The 27,875-nt window shown below is 31.2% G+C and overlaps 2 protein-coding genes across 5 annotated transcripts in view; one reads left to right on the plus strand and one right to left on the minus strand.

Moving 5' to 3' along the window:
- The window catches only part of Glut1 (Glucose transporter 1), a 481,871-nt gene that overhangs the window by 201,849 nt on the left and 252,147 nt on the right, over window positions 1-27,875 (minus strand). The gene's annotated exons all lie outside the window — the stretch shown is intronic.
- LOC140432632 (adult-specific cuticular protein ACP-22-like) lies at window positions 1,009-26,909 on the plus strand. The gene is made up of 3 exons (XM_072520661.1): window positions 1,009-1,064; window positions 9,820-10,017; window positions 21,497-26,909. The coding sequence occupies exons 1-3, from the start codon at window positions 1,050-1,052 to the stop codon at window positions 21,698-21,700; spliced, it is 417 nt and encodes a 138-aa protein (XP_072376762.1). The 5' UTR covers window positions 1,009-1,049; the 3' UTR covers window positions 21,701-26,909.

Raw genomic sequence — 27,875 nt, forward strand, 5'->3', positions numbered from 1 at the left:
TTGGAGAAGACGAGCAAATACCGAAATAATGAGGATATATTATGTAAAACTAATAAATACTGCAAAAATACGAGCCCAAAGAGCTAGGTGATTTGGTCACATTATACGAATGCCGAAAAACTTAAATACTCAAACAATACTGAAGCAGGGAGAACTGGGGAAAAAAGAGAACGTCCAAAGAAGAAATGGTTGGAAGCAGTAAAGCAAGACTTCAGAAATAGGCGTGAGAGATTGGAGAGAAAAAGCAATGAATCCAAAAAATATAGCGGGAAATATCCAAGTTTTTAGAAGGCAGGGACTACACGGCCTGTAGCTCTGTGGTATATATATAATTTAAATGCATTTTGGTGGGAATAACAGATCATGTGCATTTTCCAAAAACAAATTTAATACTAAAAAGAGACAAAAATTAATAAAGGTACACACATAACACACTTAATGTTAGTTCCTTATTGTTATTACGATACGATATAAATTATAAAGTTAACCATTAACCAATATTAATCATAAATATTAGATTTTTGGCATAGTACGTTTTTCTTGTTTTTCACAAAACTATATTAACTACACCTGAACTGTTCTTGCACCAATATCCTCATTTTTTTTTTATAAATACTAACAATCTATTTGTCAAAGCCTCAAAAAGTTTTTATACATCGTTTTTCTGTCATTAAAATAGAGAAAAATTAGATTTTGTCACTTTCTATATCATTTGTTAACTTCATATTCGTAGAACAAAAATTAAAGAAATAGTTTTCTTTAACTAATAACAAAATACACTCACCTTCTGAATTTTATTCAATATGTAACAATCCAACTAAAAATAATCGAATCAGTAACGAGGAGACCCCATTAGCGCCACCTCAAGATCAAGGGAAAGTACCAACTGAAAAGGGGAAGCGTACGGTAAGAATTAAAGTGGGATTTTGATAACTCAAGGGGGTCCTTTCACACAATGGCTCCTATATAATGTGATGGCAGTTCTGTCATAATACAGTCTACGCCAAAAGTCCTTCGAAACTAACAGTAATTTCAGAAAAACATCAGCCATGCAAATTTTCATTGTAAGTTGTGCTGTGAAAGTGAAGTGTTGTTACAAATAAAAGTGGCGGAAATTTTGTATGTTTTGCGTATTTCGCGGATATAAATATCGATCGATGTAGGCCCACAAATATAACAGTTCTTCTTGAAATATCTTTTAACCGAAATAATTGTCTAGTTAGTTTTTTTATTTCTTAAAGTAATGGATCAATAAAAACCTTGAATATTAAAATAATTCGCGAATTTTATAAATTTAAAACCTTTTTCTCTACATCAACAACTATTTAATTTGTGATATCTTTTTTTCTTAAAAAAAAATTTAATGAAATAAGTAATTTAGTATTGTTTTTGGTGACATTTAAGTTAAGGTTTAAATTATTACATATTTTTAAAAATTAACTGCATTATCAGAAATCTAAAAATATCAAAATCCAAAATTGCAAAAAATTATTTTGTTGTGTTTAATAGAAGTAAAATTGGTTTAATTAATAATTTAATTTAATCTACCCTATTCGTAATGACTTTTTAAATATATTAAATATATTTTAAAGATTTTAAAAATGCTATCAATAATTTGGTGCGTTCCTGGGACAACTTGATTAAATAACTATTTTACTACTTTTTATTCTTAAAAAAAACTTTCCTTTAAATTTGGTTTACTGACTAATGAGTAAATTATTTTTAGTTCAATTGATGGACGATTTCCTAAAACTAACATCCAATCTTATGGTTTCCTCTTCGATACTATTGCTTACTATCAGTTTAACATGCAGCAATATAGATTGCTAGGCTTTGGTTTCATAAAACAAATCAACTAGAGGTGGTCCTGTCAACCCCTTGTGCATGTCAACTGATTGTCCTTTTGAGCTCTCTTGTTTCACTGGTGTCAGGAAAAAGATTGCCTTATAGTTCAGTCTATCTGTGAAAAAAAATAATAATTTCACGTAAAAATATTATACAGCTATTTGAAACTTCTAAAAGGTATATGAGGGGGTAGTTTATAATAGTGAAGAGGTATAGCTGGTTTTGTTTTGTTTTTTTTTACACAATCGTAAATAATATGGTATTTATACATGTTAGAGAAAAATTCTTTAAATAAAATATGTTGATCTTTAAAAGTAACTTAATTTGCGGTTCTTAATTCAGATACATAAACAATTGAGTGATATAATTGCAAAAACTTTAATTTTTGCAGTAATTTCTAAATGTAATGTAACATAACTACTTGAATCGTGGTAATAAATGACTTATTACAATAAGTGTATTACAATAAGATTTCAGTCAGATCAACTAAATAGCTTTTTATTTAAGTTATTTAAGTTGTTTATCTCGGAGAGTGATTATTTAAACAATTGTCCTTGCCCCAACACAGGCTCTAGACGAATTTAGCCAATCGCAATTGATTCTTTGAGGCTTTAGTTTTAGGATATATTAAAAATCTTTGAAGATTTTATTAAAATTTACATTAAAAAAATCGTTTGAAAAGGTGGTCACTTTTTAACTTATAAACATTTATTATAACTTTGATATGTTTTATGTCACGCACTTAAGTAGGCCCTAAAGAGCTGGTGAAAAAGCACATTTTTTTAAAGAACCTTCTACGACCAATAAGAACCAAGATAGTAATTTTTTTTAATTATATTTCCATTGATTCTTAACATTAATAGCTGAAAATTAAACAGATTAAAAATGAAGACCTTGATTTTGTGATCTAATTTATAGATGGCGTATACAGAGAAGGTGTAAAAATTTATAACCCGTTAAAGAGATCGTTCTTGTAAAATACCGTCATGCAAATTGGGGAGGAGAGCATTCCGAGCTCCGATTTTTTTTTATAACGGAGTTTTAAATTAAATCGCGCTAGAAAATTTATAATATCTCAGCTTCTATGGCACGCAGATTATTCATTTTTTAAATAAGGTAGCTCGAGAAAGCAATAAGATCTAAGACACTTTCAGCTCCAACAGAAATGGGAAAATCTTGAAAAAATAAATAAATAATTTTTTTCCTTTAAAAAGTTATTCAATTTTACCACTATTTCATAAGAAGTATTTAAATTTTAATAATTAATATATTATTTAAATAAACGCATTATATTAATTATAAATTATTACCCCAAATGTGTTTATTCAAATTAAAATATTAAACGACTGTTTTTTTGAGAAATTTTTACACCCTCTAAATAAATAATTTTAAAATAAATTTTGAAACTAATCATTTTGGACTTTACAAGAAGAATTAGTAATAATTATTATATATTGATGTAAATAATATACATTAATCAATAAAATATAAATATTTCTTACGAAAAAATAGTATAATTAATGTTTTTTATGGAAAAATTTAATTTTTCCTGGATTTTCCGATTTTTCCTGAAGGTAAAAATAGCACATTTTTATTATTTTATCGAGCTTCTTTAGCATAAAATCAAGCTTCTGCGTGTAATAGAATCTAAAATATTGTAAAATTTTTCAGTGCTCTTCAGTGTGAAGTTTCATTCTAAAAAAAAAACGAGCTCGGACAGGCGGTATTTTACGAGTACCATCACTTTAACGGATTATACCTTTTTACTTTTTCTCGGTATATCATCATCATATAACGGGGGTCCTACGGCGATTGCCGCTTCCCGCATTTCAGCCTCCATCTTTTTCTATCTCTCCAATCTCCCTCTTCTAAGCCTCTATCTAGATTGCATTGTTTTTGTAATTTCTCTTCTCCAGGAATTTGGTGGTCTTCCTATTTTCCTTCTTTCTGGCGGAACATACATTAAGGCTTTCTTTGGCCACCGCTCCTCCTCCATTCTCATCACGTGACCATACCATTGTAATTGCCTTCCTTGTATTCTATCTGAAAGAGTATCTCTAATTCCTGTACGGTTTCGTATTTCCTCATTCCTGATTCTTTCATTTCTCGATACTCGACATGACCTTCTAAGATAATCCATTTCCACAACGTCTAGTTTATCTCGTTCATTCTTTGTCATCGTCCAACATTCGGCACTATATGTGGTAATTGGTTCTACAATTGCTCTGTATACGCGAAGTTTGGTATGCATCTTTATTTTATTAGACCACAGTAATGAATTCAGTATTCGGATGCATTTTTTCCCTTGGGTTATTCGGTTTTGTACATCTATCTTAACTCTGCCATCTGCTGATATGATGCTTCCTAGATATTTATACTGGTTGCAGCCTTTTATGACTGCGTTTTCAAGCCTCAGATCTGTGGTATTTCCTCCAATTTTTAAATATTCTGTTTTGCTTATGTTTACAGTACGCCCCCATTTGGCATATTCCTCAAATAATTTTCGATTTATATAATTTATATCTTCCTCATCGGTTGCAACCACCACCTGATCATCTGCAAACAACAATGTATACAGAGTTTCTTGTCCCACTTCGATGCCCATAATTTTCTCGGTATATGCCATCTATAAAATGGATTCTAAAATTTAGATCTTCATTCATAGTCTGTTAAATTTTTATTGCTTAATGGAAATAACAACAAAACAAAAAATAATAAAAAATTAATGGGAACATCCCAGTAGTTGGCTGTATACCATAATTAAAAAATAATGAACAATGGAAATGATTTAAGAAAAAAAGTGGTAATTTTGGTTTCTACTGGTGATAGAAGGTTCTTTATTTTAAGATTGTGCTTTTTCAACAAAACAAAAAATAATAAAAAATTAATGGGAACATCCCAGTAGTTGGCTGTATACCATAGTTAAAAAATAATAAACAATGGAAATGATTTTAAGAAAAAAAGTGGTAATTTTGGTTTCTACTGGTGATAGAAGGATAGACGGTTCTAGAAGGAACATTTTTTCATTGAGATAACTTACACGCGCACGACACAAAAAATAGCGAAGTTATTTTTAAAGTTTATAAACTGAAAAATTTTTGAAAATGTTTTTTTTAATAACGATTTTAATAATTTTTTTTATCTCAAAATTGAAGTTTGACTGTTTAGGCAAGTACAGTTGATTAAATAATAGCTCTCCAGGATATATGAATTAAATAACTTACAAACTATTTGGTCAATCTACCTGTGATTTGGCACACTTCAATAACTCATTAATTGATTAATTGCCATAATTTCAAGCAGTTATATTACATGTCGGGCAAAAAACAAAATTATTAATATTTTTTGCAATAATCTCGGTCAATTATTTATGTATTTTAATTTAAAAACTAGCAAATCAAAGAACTTTTTAAAATCTACAACTTTTGTTTAAATCGTTTTTCTTTAAAATGTATAAGAAGCGGTTTATAACTAAAAAATGATTTTTTCACTTTTTATGACTGTTAAAAAAAAACAAATCAAAATTAGCAGGACGTCTTGAAAGATTTGTAATTAGCTATCACTCATATACCCTTTAGAACCTTCAAAAACCTGTGTATTATTTTTTCAGCTATTTTTTTTTCTTTACTGGCCTATTGACATTTTCAAAAATATTGAGTCTCTACTTCTGACGATGAATCGATCAAATCTATACTACTAGCTTTTGCGTAACCTCAGATTTAACAATGATATGCACACACTGGTCTTAACGTGTGTTAATTGACAAGAGTTTATTATGAATGGCTAATTTAGAATTTACTACAATCATCCAAATCTTTTTTTTATATTAAATACCAAGTTCTTCTCTTTTCTATTTAACTTGGACTTTCCTGTGCCGTCTTGTATTTAGAATAATGACGAAATACTTTAATAATATTGGGTATGGAATGTGGAGGATTTGGTTTCATTCGTTTTCTCTCCAATTTGTCACGCCTATATCTGAAATATTGTTTTATGGCTTCCAACAATGTCTTCTTTGGACATCCTCTTTTTTCCCCATTTCTTCCTATGTATTCTTTGGACGTCCTCCCCGTTTCCCTGTTTCTCCCTACTTCAGTATTGTTTTAACATTTTAGTTCTTTAGCAATCTATATATTATGTGACCAAGCCATCTAGCCCTTTGGGTACGTATTTTTGATGTAATTATTGGTTTTTTTATACATCCTCATTATTTGTAAATTTATTTGTCTATTCCATCATCTTTATCGACTTTACGGTTATCGGGAATACGGTTAATAAAGTGGGAAACTTCTATTAACTGTGAACCACCTTGAAAATAATGCTTCGATTTTTACCCTATTTTCCGTGTTCGTAAGTTTTCTGGCAATTCTAATGATCTCATGGCCTTATGCTTCTCTTTCGGTTTATGGAGTCGTATTCGTTTAAAATCGAGAAATAACATTTTTTTAACAAGTTTTTTTCGTAGCTGTTATTTTGAAATAATTCTTACATACTTATTTGATAAGTAGTTGTTCTTTCTGGTCTAAACCCTCCCTGGTATTCTCCGATCGCTTTGTCATATTTTATCAATCTTTTCCTAATAATGTTTGTAAGTATTTTATAGACTACTTTTTATAGTGCTATATCTGTATGGTTTTCGCACTTCGTTTTCTCGCCTTTTTTATATAATAGACAAATAAAAGCGGTAATCCAACAATTTCTTCCTTTTGCCAAAGTGTTAATGCCGAGAGAAATATTCTTTCTTTCAGTCTTTTGCCCTATTTCTTTAAAATCTTATCTGGGATGCCAATTTCTCCTGCCCGTTTTTGGTTGTTTGTGAGTCCCTTCTTCACCTTTTTGCCAATTCTCATTTCCCTCTAGTTTCTCTTTTTGGTCTGTATTTAACAGACCTTCAAAGTATTATGTTTCGCAAATTTGTTTAATTTTTCTGTTGTTTCTCTCAGAAGTAAACCGGTCTTGTTACTGCATTACTTTATATTATTTATTTTAGTGTTTCTGGATTTCTTGACTTCTTGGCAAACATTTTTTATCTGTTTTTTTTTATGTAGGCTTCTTCTATGCTTTTCGATTGCTTTTTAAGTGTTCCCTTTTCTTTTTTGCAAATTATTTTAACTTATCTTTTTGTTTATTTTGGGTATTTTCTCTACCTATTTGTACTTTTGCCCTGTTTCTTCCTACCAAAGCATTTCTACACTCTGGTAATAGTAATATATAATCACTGTTGTTATCTGCCCCTCTGTAACTCCTGCAGTCACCTTATCATGTTCGCTTTCTATTCTTCACATATTCATAAACATCTTGGCTGATGTGTTGTGGTTTATCATCGAGTTTCAGCAGCCTTCATCGTTTGCTTAATAATATTTCTCCACTGGTCACGGTCGCGGAAGCCAAAACATTAATTAAAGTACATATATGAAGGAACAAAATCAATACAAATAAATAGAGGCATGAGACAGGGTGACAAAATATCACCGAAACTTTTCAATCAGGCTCTGGAAGATAACTTTAAAAGATTAGAATGGGAAGCAAAAAGTTAAAAATTTGTGGACAAAGCTTGAACCATCTAAGGTACGCTGATGACATCGCATTGATAACCAATAAAAAAAAAAGAATTATTTGAAATGATGAAGGAACTGGACGTAGAAGCTGGAAAGGTAAGCCTTAATATGACTTACAGCAAGACCAAAATCATAACAAATACAGATGAAGACATCACAATGAGGATCAGTCAAGATGAAATAAAACAAGTTCTGGATTATACATATCTGGGTCAAACTATAAAACTCAACAAAGAAAACCAAACAGCAGAGATAAAAAGACGAGTTAGACTGGTATGAGCGGCATTTGGCAAACTAAGCTACATTTTTAAAAACAAAAGATATCCACAGCATCTTAAGACCAAAGTATACAATCAATGCGTACTCCCTATTCTCACTTATGGTTCCCAAACGTGGACATTTACAAAAGCAAACATGGACAAAATGATAAAAACCCAGAGCAATGGACAGACAAATGTTGCACATAAGACTAATGGATAAAAAGAGAAAAGTGTGGATAAGAGAAAAAACAAAAGAGGGATGTTAGATAAGAAGTTGCAAAATTGAAAAGGAGATTTGCCGGTCACAATATAAGACAAAAAGAAGACCGATGGAACAAAATTCTTATAAGTTGGAGACCGTGGGAATATAATCGAAGCAGAAGAAGGCCTCAAATGAGATGGGCAGATGATATCAAGAAGCACGTGGGCTCTAGGTGGGTGACTGTAGCGACAGACAGAGAAGAATGGAAAAGGATTGGGGAGGCCTATGTCCAAAGATGGACCGAAGAAGGCTAATTAGATAGATAGATAGAGAGGACGCGGTCACCTGTTACATGTACTGCCTCAGTATACTGTTTGTTGAAAAGCTTTTTTGTAATATCTACCCATCACTTTTAAGATCTGTCACGTTGGAGTTAACTCTGAGGTCTTCCTTGAACCACCACCCGCTCCATTTTGTGATCACCTCGATGAATAGGCCCAAAGATTAAACATGCCTTCTACTAAGACATGATTTATCTAATATTTTTTCCATCGGGGGAAGTCCATATTAGATTACATGTCTTTATGCTCTATAATTGTTGCTAGCTTTTTTCATTTTGTTCTTTATAACAAATTTGATTAATTTTTCCCATTTTTATATATTTTTTTTTGATTCCTTATGTAAAATTCGTCATCCTGTCAATTTGATCTCCAGCTTTTGACAAGAGACAACGGAATGAAAGGAAAAAGCATATTACGAGTAGTCGCTTCTTTACTTCTTCATTAGTGTTTCCTGCCGAGAGAATAGCAGTGTAATCTACAAAGATTGCAATAGTCTTTTTTGTAGTCTGGAATGTCACACCTATATACCTACTGTGTATTTGATTATTTGATTATATGAAAACAGTTTTAACTTGAGGATTGTCAAAAAGATAATGATAGCATGGTCTTAGTCATAGCTCATTGGCCTTAACCTTAAATAGTACCACACAACCTACTATCAAATCCAATCCAAGCTAAAAAAGTTTACAAAATTACATATTTACGAACCGTCATAACGGACCGACTAGATCCAAACATAGAAAAAAATCGCACAATAGCAATGACTATTTCCACTTTTCTGAAAATAAAGACATTTCTTTGAAATAACCATTTTAGTTTAGAACTAAGACAAAGAATGGTTAAGTGATATGCTTGGTCTATAATCCTGTATGAAACAAAACTGTGGACCCTACTCAAACATTAATCGGATGTTAAAGATACCTTAGATGGCAAAACCTAACGAGTAACTATTACAAAGATAGAGAATTTCCAAAAATTGTTAAACACCGGAAAAATCGAAACACAACATCAAAATATAAACTAAAATAGTAGGTAAACAATACCAAAGCTATGTGTGTATGTAAGTGAAGAAAATATTTGCTTAAATGCTTAGTACAGGACACAATACAAATATCAGGTAGCAATGGCATATTTCGCAAAAAATTTCTTCTTCTTCTTTCTCTTCATAAACAATTCTGCTTGTTTATTGGCAGATTAATACCTCTATGTCTAAGGTTGTCACTCCATATTTTACGCGGTCGTCCGATACTTCTTCTGCCGATTGGTGACTTACCTCATGCTATTTTGACACGGGTTACCCCCATTCTGCTTATGTGGTTATTTCATTTTATTTTTCTATTTTGTGTCCATTTCCTGTAATTCTTCTCAGTACTCTCATCTCTGCCATTTCCAGTAGCCTTTATGTTGTGGCTGTGTCGGTTTCTGAGGCATATGTCATTATTGGTCTTACACTGGGTTTATAAATTCTTAACTTCATCTCAGTGTTAATGTGTCTGTTTCGCTATATAGTGTTAATATTAAGTTTACAAAAAAGTTTATTCCAGAAAATTAATATCTTTCAAATTGCAGTAAAAACTAAATTAGAATGACATTTAATTTTAAAACTTTCACAGGTGTACGTCACCGCAATCGCCGCGGTAGCTTATGCCCGACCAGGCGGTGATTACGAACACTTGGAATTGGCTGGCGGTTACGAAGATGGTGGACATTTCGGAGGCCATGAAGCTACCAGCTACTCGCATGGTGGACTAATAGCTAACGAGATTGGCCACGGTGACGAAGGACATCATGAGGAGCACGTCGACTACCATGTAAGCAAACATTTGTAGTAAAATGTAATATTTTTCTTTACGTTTAACAATGAAATAAATTTAGGATTGCAAAATTTTGTCAAACTAAAGATCTGTTTAGATCTCTATGTCAAACCGTTGGTCACTGGTTCTTTTTCAATTTGCTTATTTTGTATTCATCTAGAATACCGTTTCATCTAATAAGTGTATCTAACCTGTAATGTACAACCAGTAAATTTCAATTTAAGTCATAAATTGTTTGTTGGAGTGTTGAAATTATTACCTTAGTTTGTTTGTCAAATATTTATAGAAGTTAAGCTCAAATTTCTTCGTAATACTATTTAAATATTCTGTGTGTATGTTTATTAATGAGCTGTTCTCATGGCAGAGATGTGAGCTTGGTTCACCGAGACAAAAAACAAAAGCAGATTTTCTCTATCATCAAATATTAGTATTTATTCATTCAGGATTGTACAGGGCAAACAGCTTTCATGCTCAGAGGTTCATCAAAGCTATTTCATTACAACACATAAGATATAAACCACAATTAGATATGTATGCAACAAATAGGTACACATACATACAAAGGAGATATCCATTCAAAAGATCCAATTTTTCATTTATACCTTTTATTTAATTATGATATGGTATTCCTGTTTGCAGAAATACCATATCAATTTAAAAATTTGTTTTATTTATTTGGTTTTTACAAGGTCAAAAAAAATAGCAGGAAAGTTCAGGAAGAAATCAATGGATACAAACAAAAATGACCAAGGCAAAATAATTGTAGATATCGAACAAATTAATTTACCATGGACAAATTACATAAAAGAATAGTTCTCAGATGTAAGAGCAAAACAACAAATAACAGAACACCATGACAAGCTCACACTTTAGAGGAAATGCTGCCATGTAGAGGAAATGGGAGCAAGAATAACATCTCTTAAATATGAAAAAGCTTCTTTCTAGTCCAGATGAAGTTCAGTCAGAGACAAGTAAACTATTCGATGCTTCAGAACTCCAGAAAAGATGATTTTTATCTATTGATATGAAACTAATTTTATTCGAAAGATAATATTTTGGCATTATAATTTAAATATGATTTGTGGTATATGACGGTCATGGCTGGCTCTGACTTAGTTTAATCTGGAAGTCTATTTATGCTGAAATGCCAAATCAAACTTAACATAAATCACTTGACAGCTGTCAAAATCGCCAACAGTTAAAAGAGTGTTCCCAACTTACATTTCTATATCATCTCTAAAAAAGCACCCCTTACAAAACCTGCCAAAAACTAACACAATTTGGTGTTATGAAAGTTCTGGAAACAAGAGATGCCCTATTCAGCATACAAGTTTATTGATTAGAGAAAAGCATTTGATAATTTAACACCAAAAAATAATAAAAGTCCTGCAAGATACTCAAATTGACGGCAAGGGTTTGAGTAGCTGAAATTAGTAAAAACTGTGACCTAGAGGTTAACACCAAAAAAAAAAGAAGTGATGATAATTAGCAAAGCAAGAATTGGTGAAGTGCAATTTACAATTGCTAAGAAAGTTGTAGAACGATTCTTAACATAAACATATCTGGTTACAGTATTAAATGAATAGTAATACCATTCTCAGGAAATAAAATCAAGAAATTGAAGAACCAGAGCAACTGTTATCCAAACGTTCTCATCATCATCATCATCATTAACCTGTATGCGTCCACTGCTGACCTATGTCTCCCTCAGCTCTTTTCATCTGTGCGGCTTCCATCCAGTTATTGCTAATACACTTCAAGTTGTCACTCCATCTCGTTTATGGGCGTCTTCTGCTCCGTATGGCTTCTGGTCTTGGTCTTCACTCGACAATACGTTTTGTCCAAAATGTTCGTCATCTTTTTAAATACAGACTAGAGTCTTGTACCTCTATCTGCTATGCAGATTACGCAATACTACTCTCTCAAACTTAAGACAATTTACAACGTATGTTGCACCAATTTAATATAAACGCCAGAAAATTTAAAATGTTAATTTCCCCAAAAAAGACAAAATGCATGGTTACAACAGCAAATTTACTAAGATGTAAATTGAAGCTGGAAGGTCAGATAATAGAACAAGTGATGGAGTTTAAATATCTAGTCACCACATTATCTATCTACAAAGCTCGAAACAGAAGTGAAAGATCAAGTCAATAAAGCAAACAGATTCGCAGGTTGCCTGAATGAAATGCAATATGAAGAAATAAAAATATTGGGAAAGAAATGAAAGGCACAATTTACAAAATAGTCATCAGACCAATAATGACATAGGCGGCAGAAACATGACTTGATACAGAGAGGATAAAAAGGATGTTAGAAACAGCAGAGATGACAACACTTAAAAAAATTGATAGCAAGACACACTATGGGACAGAGCTAGAAGTACAGACAAGGTGGAGAACATCAACAACGGGAAAAAATAGAAGACTAGAATAGAACGATCATATAAGCCGAATGTCAACAAATAGAATAGTGAAGACTGCAAGAGACGGTTCCCCAATAGGAAGACGATCAGTAGAAAAACCATGAAAACGATGGGACGACAACTTACTGGAGACACATTAAAAAACAGACAGAGTCATGTCTACGTCAAAAAAAGAAGAAGAAGAGAAGAAGTCTTGTACCTTGACTGAGGCAACAAAAAAAGAGGCTAGTTAATTGGAGTTGACTTATATTTTCATGGATGATCCATTAGTACTCCAAAAACAAAAAGGAAAAAGAAGTAATGGATTGAAAATTGAAATATTTAGGTCAGATATTGAGAGATAAAATGCATTTTGTAAGAAAGAGGTCAAGTTAAGAGAGTTAAGACTAGCCACTATCGTGGCTAAAGAACTTAAGAACTTGGTTTGCAACATTTACCACGGAACTATTCATAGCAGCAACAAATAAAATTATCATTGTCAGAATGATTGTATACAGAATTAAAAAATCTTTTGATAGCAATACAATTCTCCACAAGCAAAACTTTGCCTCAGGCTGTGTGTAATCTGTATATTCATAACAAATTATGTGACGGAAGTGAATATAAGAGATTTTGATTAAATTATAAATGAAAAGAATATAGTATAAGGGGAAAGCAGAACAAATGTAGTCTTTCCTTCCAGGTCATTGGAAAAAAATGTAAAAGACACTTTCTTTAAAAACAATAATAATGAATCTTCTAATTTTATCATTGTCAGAATGATTGTATACAGAGTTAAAAAATCTTTCGATAGCAATACAATTCTCCACAAGCAAAACTTTGCCTCAGGCTGTGTGTAATCTGTATATTCATAACAAATTATGTGACAGAAGTGTATATAAGAGATTTTGATTAAATTATAAATGAAAAGAATATAATATAAGGGGAAAGCAGAACAAATGTAGTCTTTCCTTCCAGGTCATTGGAAAAAAAAAATGTAAAAGACACTTTCTTTAAAAACAATAATAATGAATCTTATTAGACAAATCGTGTTATTGTTTCTAACAACAAATGTGTACGCTATAAAAAATACATAAATTCCAATTAGCATGAGAAAACACGATATCAGAAATCAAAAACTTAATAATATGGTAAAGAAATTACGTAAACATGTAAGAAAATATTTCGAATTACTGAAGTTACATCGCACGAAAAATCAGATGCGTTTTCCGCTACTTTCTAAATCAGATTTGTCGTAAAACGATCCAATAGAAGCAAAATAAAGGTGGCCATACGTGTTGTTATAAATTCATCGCTTAACCCATTTACGGCCAAACGTGCGTAAACGCAACCTTTATTGTTAATTTTTTTTTGGCCCGAAAATAATTTTTTTAATGTTTTCTTTTTATTGAAGTAATATCTCAATAGATTGAGGTATATAGTATCATTTTTCTTTTGACAAAAATATTACTTTTTAAATATTTTAAGATTATTATAATTTTGCATAATTTAATGATTTATGCACATCTTCATACAAAAAATTTTTCCGATACTAATTATAAACTTAATTCATATTTTGTATTCTATAATTATAAAAATATGTTGAAATTTTTATTATTCTAAAAACTTATTCATTCATACTTTAAAAATAAGGTCTATAATTGCATGTTTATACGATGGATTCGTATACGCACCTTTGGCCGAAACCATATTATATTTTTTTCGTAGACTAAACAATCTGAAATTACGATCTCGTCAATAGTCAATACACTTCGTTCACTATTTATAAAATTGCTGTGTGCTGTAAACGTTATATTTGCTTTTTTATATAATTATATTGTCACCAATTTTTGAAATAATTAACCGAAAGTTTGCACAATTTGGAGTTTTTGCAAAAAATCTTTCCATTGGTTCCATATTTCGGGCGACATTCGTGCAAAAAGTTCATCCGTGGAAAACCTGTTAGATTTGGTTTTAAACTATGGTGTTTATGTTCTGATACTGGTTATTTGTTCAAATTTCAGATAATAGTTTTAGCTTAGGAACGGCAGTTGTTTTGAATTTACTTTCGATAGTTAAAAACCCACAGCAACATAAGGTTTTTTTCGACAACTTCTTTACGTCATATGCTCTTTTTGGACTATTGAAAGAAAAAGGATTCTTTGCAACAGGAACAGTAAGGGAAAATCGCACTGCTAAGTGTCCTCTAGAAGAAAACAAAATTATGAAAAAAAAGGAAAGAGGTTCATATACATGTGCATTCGATTCCAATTTAGAAGTTTTGGTGACAAGATGAAACGATAATTCAGTAGTGACTGTAATGACAAATACATGTGACGTTTTACCCCTTATGCAAACTAAACGTTATAACCGTAAAGAACACAAAGAAATTCTTATCCCTCAGCCTAATTCACCAATATAACCAATACATGGGTGGAGTGGATCTGCATGATAATGGCATTGTGAATTACCGTATTAAAATAAGAGGAAAAAAGTGGTGGTGGCCGTTGTTTACTAACATGATTGACAGTATGGTGATCAATAGTTGGAAAATTTTTAAAATTACGAATGATTCTAAAATTTCCCAGCTGGAGTTTCGTTCGAGATTGGTTCTTAACTTACTAAAATATAGTGGACATGCAGAGAATAGTGAAGAAACCGCTACATCATTGTCATACTCAGTATATGGACGTCCATCTAAATTTGCTTTACCAGATGAAACTAGATTCGACAATATTGGCCATATTATAAAAAGAGACGATAATAGTGCAAGAAGAAAATGTCGGATGTGCAAAAGTAATACTATTTATTTATGTAAAAAGTGTACAGTGCATCTACACCCCGAATGTTTCGAAAATTTTGATCTTAAAATTTAATTTACAGTTAAGATACAATATGTTCCTTTTTTAAAAATTGTATGCGTATTCGGCCAAAGGTGCGTATACGCACCCACCTGTTTTTCCTTTCATGAGAAAAAAAAAATCTTTTTGGTTGTAAATTAGTCTTAATGTATGTGTTTTTAATCCAATCTAATAAATCAATTGTCAAATTTCTCTTTGTTGATTGTCTCGGCCCTTAATGGGTTAATTTAAACATAATGATAATATACTCGTATATCTGCCGCCAAACAACGCATTTCTTTAAAAAAATATTAATGGGGATCATTTTGTAATGTCTGAAACACCTTGTCGTATAATCAACAGTAATTATTTTCTTGTTAAATAGTTGTAAACATTAGTTTCGAGTACTAATTCATAAATTAAAGCAATATTTGAATATTAACATTTTCTAGTTTTATTAAATTTATAAATTAGAGAAAAAAATGGATATTGTCCAAACAAAATAAAAAAAAGTGGAACCGTAGATGGTACTGTAGACTAGCTCGGAGGTTCATGCTATGTTTTCCGTATTTTTAAAATTTAAATAAGTTTTTATAATTAAATTAAGTATTTTTTTTTATTTATTTTTAGATTTTAATTAAATATAAAAAGTTTACATGTATAACGGACTCTTCTCGTCAAAAAAAGGACTCTCCAAACTGTTGTAATTACGAATCACGAACCATTATTTCGTTCCGTGGCGGTACTCTAGTGTAACTCGCATCATCAGTTTTTGCAGAGAAAAAGTTATACAAAGCCAGTATTGAAGCTTCGCTTCAATCCATTTATCTATCTATACAGCCCTTGCTGTCCAATTTTGGACATAGGCCTCGCCTCCTCTTCCTTCTTCCACGTCTCTCTATTGTAGGCAGTTTGTATCCACTTCGAACCTGCGTGTTTCTTCAAGTCATCTGACCATCTCATTTGTTGCCTTCCTCTTTTTCGTTTGTAACTATATAGTCTCCAGTGTATAATCATCTTATTCCATCTGTCGTCTTTCTGTCTTATGGTATGTCCAGCAAACTTCCACTTAAGTTTTGCTATCTGCGTTAAAACATCGGTCACTTTTGTTTTGTTGCGGATCCAAGTATTTCTTTTCTTGTCTGATAGCCTGATGTTCAGCATTTGCCTTTTCATGGCTCTTTGAGTCTTTGCTATTTTTTCCATGTTTTCCTCTGTAAACGTCCAAGTTTGAGAACCGTAGGTAAGAACAGGAAGTATACATTGGTTGTAGACTCTTGTTTTTAAATATTGGGGGTATTTTCTATTTTTTAGTATATAGGAAAGTTTTCCGAAGGATATCCAAGGCAACCGTATCCTTCTCTTTATTTCTCCGGTCTGATTTTCTTTATTTAATTTAACTAGTTGTCCCAAATATACATATTCTTTTACTTGTTCTATAGTTGTTTGTGCAATTGTAATTATTAATTCTTCTGGTTGGTTGGTCATAATTTTCGTTTTATTATAATTCATTTGTAGACCTATTTTTGTTGATTCGCTATTTAATTCATCCATCATATTTTGCAATTCTTCCCTTTTATCTGTTATTAATACAATGTCGTCTGCATATCTCAAGTGATTCAAGTATTGGCCATTTATGTTAATACTCCGTTTTTTCCATTAAAATTTCCTCATAACGTCTTCCAAAGCTTGATTGAATAGTTTGAGTGATATAATGTCAGCCTGTCTGGCTCCTCGCCGTATCTTAATGGGCTCCGTTTGTTCAACTGTTTTGATGGATGTTGTTGCTTGATCATATATATTGGAAATTAAGTCCGTATATCTATAGTCTATTCTCCCATTTTGTAAAGACTTATTTACTGCCCAATGTTCCACCTTATCGAATGCTTTTTCAAAGTCTACAAATGCCATATACATTGGGATTTGATATTCGTTGGCCTTTTCAATTAATATTTTTCTCGTAAGCAGATGGTCACTTGTTGATTTCATATTTTATGTTTTTTATATTATCGTTATCAAAAACTATATTTTTCCAATAATAATTAAAAGGAAGCATACTAAAATATCCGTGTAAAATTAATTAGTTGATAATTTCTCGTCAATATGGTATTATTCAATTTTAATATATAGATAAAGTGCTTTTCCTGTATGGCCGCATTACATCATTACATGTAACCGTAATCTTCTGATTTCCTTCGCCCATTTATAACAAGGAAAAGGATGTTTAGTTATGCATTCCACCGAAAACGTTTGTTTACGGTCAGAGAATTGATTACGATGTTCAAATGAATACAGAATTTCTTCATTTGTTTACCAAATTCCACAAACGGTATTGTCTACAGTATTTCATGCGAGATATATAAACAAAGCTGATAAATGCTATACGCTATATGCATACTGTAAAATATATAAATTATCTGTCGAGAAATTCAGCATTATAAATAATAATGTGAGATAGTATTTTAGTTTTTATCTAAAATATAATGTAAAAAAAGCAAAAATGTAAAAACGGTATAAAAATAGATTTATCGTAATCCTAAGCGGAAATTTCGAAATGACCAGCTAAATGTATTGGATAGACTCATTTTTGTATAATAAAGTTTCAAGCAATTTCATTAAGTTTTAGTTGAATTTTTTATTTAGGAAAACAAGACAAGACAGCGTAAGGATGGAAAATAGTTTACTGTTCCTACTGGTTTTCTATTTTTGCTCATAAATAGTAGAAATTTTAATTTTTTAACAACCAGATATAGGAAGATATACAGGAAGATATAAATGCCATTTTCCTCTCTAACTGGCTACAAAATATTTTATTTTTAGATCATATCAAAACAAGACATTCTCTGGCGGTTGGTTAGAAGAACTTTGTAGCAAACTGTCATTTCATTAATTGACACGTAGAAGTCTTGTACTCTTGATAAAAGTCAGATATTTCTCTTCGCTGTATACCAGCTTCATGTCAACAAGCATTATATAATTATTATGGACATGGACGGCGATTTTTCTTGTAGATTTTGTACTTCAAGCAATATGGTTCATTTATCTACGCTGTAGAGGAATTTACTCAGTTGACAGTGTCTTATGACCATCTCAGTGATCTTCTTCAGTTTTCACGTGCTATTGTAGCATTTTTGTAGCATTATGGTTGTATTTCAGCGACCTTCGAATTTAACTGCTAGTGGCATCTCTCGTGATAATAGCTCAAAGCTTTGATTACCAGAGAGCTTTCTAGTTTATTCTCTTGAACTCCTTTATGCCCAGCATCCATGTTAGAGATACCTTATCTTCTGCCAGTTTATTAAGTCATTTTTAAGCACTCTTGCTTTGACAATTAGATTCGTTATGGTCAATATCAGTTAGATTACTTCGGTGTGGAACATTGTTTATTGTTGTCCCAAATTGTAGACTTTCAGGTTTTTGAGTTGTAAGTTGTCAGTTGTCTGTACTAGGACCCATTGTATACTTAGTGGATAATATTTGATCTCTGTTAATATAAGAGATTATCCCCACTCTAATTCATATGATCGTATTATTTCTTTAAGTGAATATGAATTCTGGTACCATTAATATCTGACTTTATCTGAAATCTGAGTCATTGAAAAGACTACCACCGAAATGTTCAATTTCAGCGAAAGTAATAGTCTCTAATGATGCCGTTCCTGAAATTTTTATGGCTTCCAAGATTTAGGAGCATCTGACTCTGTAGCGTAGTAGGATTTACTATAGTCATTAGTACCCCTGTTTTTTACTACAGACCTAATCCATTTTTTACCGGTGGTCGAATAACTGCTGTGAACAACGAACAGATTAGCTTTGATTTAAACAATATTTTAACAATTGTAACAATAATTCTTCTTAGTTCCAGAATAGTTCTGTAGCGAGTATTAGCTCACCGACACCAGTGAGGGAATGAAATCCAGAATTTTTTTATTTTCGATTCATCTAACATAATATACATTAGTTTAGTTTTAAATAAAATACAATCAAGCAATATTTATTCACTAAATAAAAACCGAAAAATTAATTTCAAGATCACATGCTAAAATAGCCAGCGTATGAGTAGCGATATACATAAAGAACGATAATCATAGCACAGCAATACCACTAGAAACAATCAAAGACGTAACTACCTTTTCCGTATGCAACATATACATTCTCTCGACCAAGAACTTAATCATAACGAAATATCGGATATCTTAGACCAAATACCTACTCCACGACAAGTGTCGGAGACTTTAACGCACATAATGCTATATGGGCATCAAAAAAATTAACATCCCTTGGTAGAAAAATAGAATCACTCCTGGAAAAATTCAACCCAAATGGATGGACAATACACCCGTTTCGACATAAGAACGGGCGAAGGTTCTGCTATTGACCTATCTATATGTGAACCATCATAACGCATTTGCTTTGATGGGATGTATTACTTGAGCTCTACGACAGTAACCACTATCCTATTATAATTCATACCGAAGAAGCATCTGCAGCTATACCAGAAGCCAAATGGGACTTACAAAATGCGGATTGGTCGAAATTGCAAAACCATATCCAACACAACTTGCATATTAAAAATTAAAACACTAATATAACAATAAAACACTGAAAACTTTATTTTCAAAACATTCACAAAATTTCACATTCACAAAAAGGTTGAGGAGGGGAGAACTGTTTGTCTCAAGTTCGTCATTCAGAATTATGTCTTTGTTTTTTAATTTGTTAATTTCCATAGATTTTGATAAAGTTGGCTTAAGGCCTTCCAAAATAAAGGTTCTACTGTAGAAAATCTTATTGATGTAGAATCGGAAATACATAAGGCATTCGCAATTAGACAACACTGTATCCGAATATTTTTCGACATTAGTAGAAAGAGTAGTAGAAGACTACGATTCAGTATTCAAATACTTGATTTTAAAAACCCCTAGCGAATGAAAAATTAGAGGTACTATACTTGAATACATATCAAACTTATTTAAAGTATTTTAAGTAAGAGTAGATGGCGTATAGTCTTCAACAAGAAATCAAGAAAATGGTATACCGCAGAGCTCGAATCTTAGCACAACTCTGTTTTTTTTTAGCTAATATCATATTGAAGAATATTTATTCATAAGTAGACTTCAGTTCAATACACTCATAACCAAAACGGTGTATTTTACAAATAGTTACCAAATACAACCGAAGAACTTATAATTTAATAGAGGACAGCTTAAATATGTAGACGAAGTTAGATTTCTCGGTATGATCTTTGACCAAAAACTAACTTTAAAGATACATTTGGAATATTTAAAAAATACGTGTCACTCTGGAATAAATCTGATTACTATATGATATGTTATATATACAAGGCCCTAGTGTGTTACAAATTTGACTATGGCTCAATCGTGTACAAATCCTTCAAAAAAACGTACTTAAAAACAATAAATGTGATTCGAAATACAGGTCTTTAAATTTCCTTAGGAGCACACCACACAAGTCCAATACAAACCCTATACTGGGAGACTAGAGAGATCCCACTCACGTTTAGAAGACAATATCTAAGTCTTTTTTATGCCGCTGCAGTATCATCTAACCAAGATAATCCAGTTAGACACAACATACTCGCTGACCGCTTTAGAAATTTTTGCAAACTTCATCATTGAACTTATCACTCATTGTATTACCGCTTACAAACGTACTTGTTGAAAATCTATACTGGTACCAACTTTTTGCGCATAAACAAATTAGAAACGAGAGCAAGTTAAATTAATAATTTATGACAGATGGTTTTGATGACAGATGTGTTGAATTTTTTGGACTATCGGATTCGATGAGTATAGGTGAATCGGTGCATATAGCTAGAGATTTCGTATTAGGAGAAGTCCTTTTAAGAGCTTTAAGAATAATTATAATTCTGCAGTGTGAATACTACAAGTGGTTGGTAGTCGGTGTAGAGCTAACTTTATGTTTTTGGTACAGACAGCACAGCCAATATTCTTTTTATCTTTAGATGCGTCGGTATAAAGGACTTGACTGTACTGTTTTGCATTTATTGCTTCTTGAAATAATTGTCTAAGGAGGTGGTTAGGAGTGTTTTTTTTATGTCGATTTAGACTAGTATTGAAAGCATGTAGCTTTTTGGTACCTTAGAATTGAATTATTATTCAGATAGAAATTAAACTATCATTCAGAACACTATAATTATCAGTCAATGTGTTTGATGTTTAGATTAATAGCATCTTTTATCTAATTGCAGGCACCCGCTAAATATCACTATGACTACGCAGTTCACGATTTGCACACCCACGACATCAAGTCCCAATGGGAAACCAGAAACGGAGATAAAGTAAAAGGCGAATACACCGTAGTGGAACCAGACGGTTCTAAAAGGATAGTCTCCTACACAGCCGACAAACACACCGGATTTCACGCCATTGTTAAAAAAGTTCACGATTACTAGAACTCGTATTGGGTAAGAACAAAAAAATGTTGAATAAAAGTGGCATAATATCAAAAATTGCGTAGATAAAAGTTGTAAATTTACTAATTTTAGAATGTACTTGTAGGTAGTTTATTAACTTATTATTCTCATTTATTTTAAAATTATATTTTGGATAACAGGTTTACTTATATTTAAATAATGTAAGTACTCTTTTAATACTCATATTAATTTATACGGTTGAATATGGTGCAAACAAGTTTTCAATGTTTATTTTGTTATTAGGATTTACACTTATTAGTCAACGCGTATCAGTATTTAATTTGTGCTACTGTACCAAGTTTTCTGATAATTATAAATAAACGAATTTGATATTATTTAAGTTTAAAATATCCAATATTTATATAATTATTTCAAAATTTGCATATAGATCCATTTTTTTATTAATCTGATTTTCTAACTAACTACTTTCATGACCAAACGTTAAAGTTTTCACAACTCTCAAATTTTGACTTACACGGAATATAAAAAATACAAAATAGCTTTCGGTTTTGCAAGTTTTTATAGAGTGGGTATCCTATAAAGTTTCACTGCTTAATCGTTCTCGATTTAATCGAAGAGAATGTCTACCATGTAAAATATGGTTTGTGGTTTGTGTATGACTTACTATGACCTATATTTCTTTGCTTTCTGTCTGTATTATCCAATTTTTAATTGATTTAAGCTTAAGGATATAAGGCAGATATTTTGTGTGGGGTAGCCGACAAATATAATATTGTTCACCGCTAGATGTCAATATCTTCAGATCACTTATTTTTTCTTTGACATGTAGAAAATCTTACGATGCTGTCTGATTTCCAAACGTTAGTCTTTCCTATTTGGTCAAGTGTCGTAAATCTTATTCATCATTGCGCCACCCTTGTACTTATCGCTTTGTGGATGATGATTTGATGTCTGTCGCTCTTATTCTATCCCTTCTGAACGCTCGTAGTAATCTAATTGTATCAATTTGCACTACGCTAACCTAATTATATTCTTTTCGGCTAGTCTTCTAGTTGTTATAGCATCTGATTTACCTCTTTTTGTACATGTTAAATTTATATAGTGTATAGGTATATCGAATCGCTCTCTTCGCTAATACAATTTTTTAAGATAATTTCCTTGTGAACCGGTTCCAGTTTTATCAAGTGTTACTTTAAAAGGTTTGTTATCTTAAACGCCTTCGATTTCTTAGTTATTTTTTATGTCAAGATTAGCCTCGATAAGCTAATCTATTCGGAAACAACGTATAAATATTTTGGCTTGTATATATTACCTCCAGTACTCATCTTGAGTATTTTTTGATTAATTTACTCATGTATATCATATACTCCATACCAACCTTGTTATTTGCAATGCATCTTGGTTGTCCGCATATTGGAGCGTATCGGTATAGATATTATTGTTTTTACCAATTTTACAACATTAAAAAATGTGGTGAAAACCTTAAATTATATATCTGTATGTCCGTCCGTGTGACTCTCCGTGAAACAACTGCTCCGCTAGTCGAACAGGATAGAAATGATAAATGAGTGTCGAATTAGAGGTTATAACCCAAATTTGGTATTGTCAAAGTTTAATGTCAGTAGTTAGTTTAAAGTCCTCCTTCTAGTTCTAAAGCTATTGATCCATATTTGTGATTTTATCTCTTTCAAAAGTACTAGTTCATATGTAGCATAGGTAAAATAGTATCTGAAAATTTTATTACTTTCATTTGGCGATCTGCGAACTAATATCAAAAAATCTCTATGTCAGAATATATCTTATATCATAGGAAGGCTTTTGTTAAGATTTGTACATTGTATGTTTTAAAAGATTTATTTCGCCTTGTAGATCTTTCCACACTGCGGTCTGAAAAATATATTGTACCTACTTAAAAATCGAGACATGTCTTAAAGACCGCTAGTTAAGCCTATATGGTTTTTTGATATGTCTTTGGCCTGAAATATTTTCTAAGTAGGCTGCATTGAGTTTCTTTTCGTATTTCCAAACATCTTTTAAAACATCGCTTTTTGGAATGAGTCTGGTTTCATAAAATGAGTGTTAACTTTTTTAGCAAGAATATCAGCAATCAGATTACCAGAATTTCTAGTTCTATGTCTTAGCATCCATATTACAGTTATTTTATAATTTTTCCAGGTGCTTCAGGTATTTCTACGTAAACTTCTTTAGTGCGGCTTGGCTGTCTAAGGCATTACACATTTTGGACGTGTTAAGCTTTCTTTCAGACATTATTAAGCATAAATCTTTGTTGCTACTAATTCTGTTTAAAATGGTTAGGAGTATTCCATAGATGATATTGTTAGGACCATTAACTCCTATTGTTATTTCTTCATGTGTTTTAATTCATCATAGTAATAAGTAAAGACACCTATTATGATTTATAAGATTACTTTGTGTAAATAATGGTGTTTTAAACTTATCAATGGATTTGATTCTGCAGTATATTCTGTCCCTTAATTATTATGTCCTTATACATGTAGGCATAAGACTTTTGAGATTGATATTTAAAAATATGAGATTTCATATTTAAGGTAAAATTATTGGATCTATGTGTGTTAAAATGTTAGTTATTATATCAAGATGAAAGTTAAAATGTAATATAAAAGCATATTGTGTAATAGATTCTGCAATATAAAGAATCATGTATTACTTTTTTAAATATTTTTTTGTTTGTCGTTAAATATTATTTCTTTCCAGTATTTATTAATATTGGTATAAATAAAAGACAATATGTAAAGCATATAATTAAATTGGTCAATTAGTGGATGCTAAAAGCTTGAAAAAAAGTCAATGTGATTTTTATTTAAACACAAAAATCACATCAACCGCGCTGTGTTAGTAGATATAACAAACACATTAAACATTAACACAAATATTACATTAAAAAGAATTATACTTGATAAATCTTTTTGAGATTATCATCTGTGATTCCGTTGGATCTTCCTACTTCCATGAACTGCAGACAATCACGCATGTTTAACGGTCAGTGGATCAAAGCATCTGGAGTAGGTTGGTAGTGGTTCTTTTGATATAAAATATTTGTGTATTAAAGAAGTATGGTCAATTCTTAGACGGTTAATAATAGCTTGGTTTTTTTCTGCTTAAAGAATTATCCAGTACAGCATTTATTTTTGGGCAGATTACATTTAATATTGTACCTAATTTTTCCCAAATATTTTGACATGTATTAGTAAAGTGGATTTTAACCAGGTTCTTTAGATCTGTGTAAGGATATGCTTTTAACTTTGTAGTGTGGTTTAAGCTCATTCGACTTTTGTCTGTCAGTTAATCTGCTTTTCCATTTCCGTAGATACATCAATGTAAAGGTTCCCAAATAAAAGTTCTGTTTAAATAGGTATAAAAATACTGTTCTAAATCGGTGTAAAACCCCTTCCACTGTTAAATAAAGGAATCAGATATGTTAGAATGTTGCTGATATAGTGGTTCATCTGTCTCTTTTGTGGAACAGAGATTATTGTGGTTTAGCTTATTTTCTAACATAGTGATATTATTTTTTAATTTTAAATTGTGGGTATACCAGTAAAAAAAATTAAGACTCTGAATTAGATCGGTAGTTTTATTCAATCAATCGTTTGAAATTATTTTAGGATGTTTGGCATATAGTGTGTTTTCCAGAAAGTCACCTAGTAATTTTAATTAACTATAGAAAAAGCTAAAGTTCTTCGTGAGAGTTTCTTGTTAACTTTTTTGACTTTTTCGTTGGTTTGCTTACTACAGAATCAGTGAAGATCGGTGAATCGGTCTGTGGGGTATTTTCGATAATATCTGGAAAAGATAAGATGTACCTTTTTAGTTGATTGGAGACGTTTGTAATAATTGAAGATGGTGTTATTTATACTGGAATGCGATTGCTGATGTTGTTTGGGGTTGATGATCGAGTTTTTAAGGATATTTGACTTGTATTATTTATATATCTTGTCATGTTGTCATCCATTTCATCATAGTTTGTTCTGCTTGGTTATTAGATGTATTTACTATAGTTAATATGTTTAGGAAAGTTTCTCTATATAAACATTTTTGTTCTGTTTAGTAATTAGACACATATACTATAGTTAATATGTCTTGAGAATTTTCTAAGCGTGCATTAAAAGTGGTTGGATTAGCTTTGTCAGAGCATTCTACTTTCTGATACCATTAGTAGGTACAGTTAAATCTTTTATCGAAAGACAGAATCGGTAAGTGCTATTGGCACGAGAGATGATAAAATCAGGAATACACATATTTTATAAAAGTGTGATAAATAATGGCCTTCTTATACTCAAGACATGGCTGTATTCACTTTCAGGCATTCCTAATCTTAGGAAAGTTATATGTAAGACGGCGTTTATACCGATCTAATGAAGATCTTGTTCAATTAACGTGTTTGGAACAATAGGTTGATATTACAAGTGTTTGAGCTGAAGTGACGATTCTTCATATTTCTACTTGACTTTCTTTTGTATTAATATATTTGTGGGAATAAAGAAGTAAATTACCTGCATTTTTAAAAGGAAGATATAAATATATCCTATTATAGCCAGGGATACTGTCACCATGTCACTGTCTTATATTGAAAAATTTAAAATCATTTAAACAAATAATATGTTTTTATATTAGATCTTAACTTTACAATCACTTCATTACATTAAGTAAAAACTATGTCTTGCCTTTACAGTAGTATTTGTTATGTTTTGTTATTGTTTAATAGTTAGGTAGTGTATATATGATTATTAAAAACCTTCAAAAACATTTAATATCGCACAACGTACTACATAAAGGTTTTATCTGTAAAAATAAAAAACTCAATTTTGGTATTTGTTAAAGAAAATTAAGTTATTGTTAACAAAATATCCTTATTTAACACTTTGAGCTAATAAAAAAAATCATTAAGCAATCTATTAATACCTTCAGTGGTATTTTGAGTGACTTTGTTTTTATGAATATTTGGTTAAGTTTAAAATCCTTTCCAAATTTAAAGCTTTTGGTTCAAAATATATTAATAAAGTAAAAATAAAGTAAAATGTTTTAACGCTGCGATCTGAATTTAGTAAATTTATTTAGCAGATCTGGATTTAGATACACCTTCGATGTGTTCATGGTTGTCGATGTTTTTAATACAATTTATATTATATTTTTATTATCTTATTGTAAATAATCATGTTATAGTTATTGCTTTAATAAAAATGTTATTTATAAAAATATTTTATTTTTTTGAAAAATGCCCATAATTTTTTGGATCCCATGAATGTTCCAGATATATAACGAGAGGCAAAGCTCATTTAAATATCGAGCATGGATAAAGATAACATGGTTTAATGCGTAAATTGTTAGAGAAAACCATCCAGAAAACTAGAGAGGTAGCAAAATTCATAAAGAGTTGCAACAAAAGACATATTCCAGGCTAAGAAATAAAACTCTAACAACTTTAAACATCGGTGCCTTGGTACGTCTCAAAATAGACTAACGAGCAAATTTTCTTTATTAACAATCTTAAAACTAATATTTGTTGAGTTTTCCCTAAAGGTATTCCCCAAATTTTTTTAACCGGCTTAAAACTAGCACTTAGCAAGCACAGGACTTAAAGATATAAACTGTTTTTGCACTAACGTAAAAGGTTTTACACCAACTCGAAAGGTTAAGTTCTTTTGAGTCTTCTCGTTATTCCATACCGATCCAGAAGTTAAATAGCCCCTACGTTTGTGTTATTATGTAGTCTGTTTTTATGATTATTTTATAACACAAATGAAAACAATGAGAATCTGATTACAATATTTGTAACTAAAATATCGAAAAGATAACACAGCTGTTGAAGAGAGCAGAATGGAATTCTAACGGTATGAGTTCCCACGCTTATGAAATCAATAAATGTTTCACTAATAACAATATTAATATTTTACAAAAAACTAGAAACAACTATTTCAAAGCAATAAAAGCATTAATCCAGGAAACGAAAAAGGCAAGGAAAGTACTTCACACAAAGACCTGAAATTAAAAAAAATAAGTAGGCTATAAATAGGCTATAAAGGCTATAAAGAGAAATAATTAAAACTAAAAATAAGTTAACCAATGAGTATCTAATTAAAATAACCGATAATAAATACCTCGGGAGTACTAAGTATTCCCTTTGAAAGGTGATCAAAATGAAAATTAAGCT

Source organism: Diabrotica undecimpunctata, chromosome 1, assembly GCF_040954645.1.
Source record: "Diabrotica undecimpunctata isolate CICGRU chromosome 1, icDiaUnde3, whole genome shotgun sequence".
NCBI lineage: Eukaryota > Metazoa > Arthropoda > Insecta > Coleoptera > Chrysomelidae > Diabrotica > Diabrotica undecimpunctata.

Coding starts and splice junctions, on each gene's coding strand:
- LOC140432632 (XM_072520661.1), top strand. Junction 10,018..21,496: donor AGGAGCACGTCGACTACCAT/GTAAGCAAACAT, acceptor ATCTAATTGCAG/GCACCCGCTAAATATCACTA.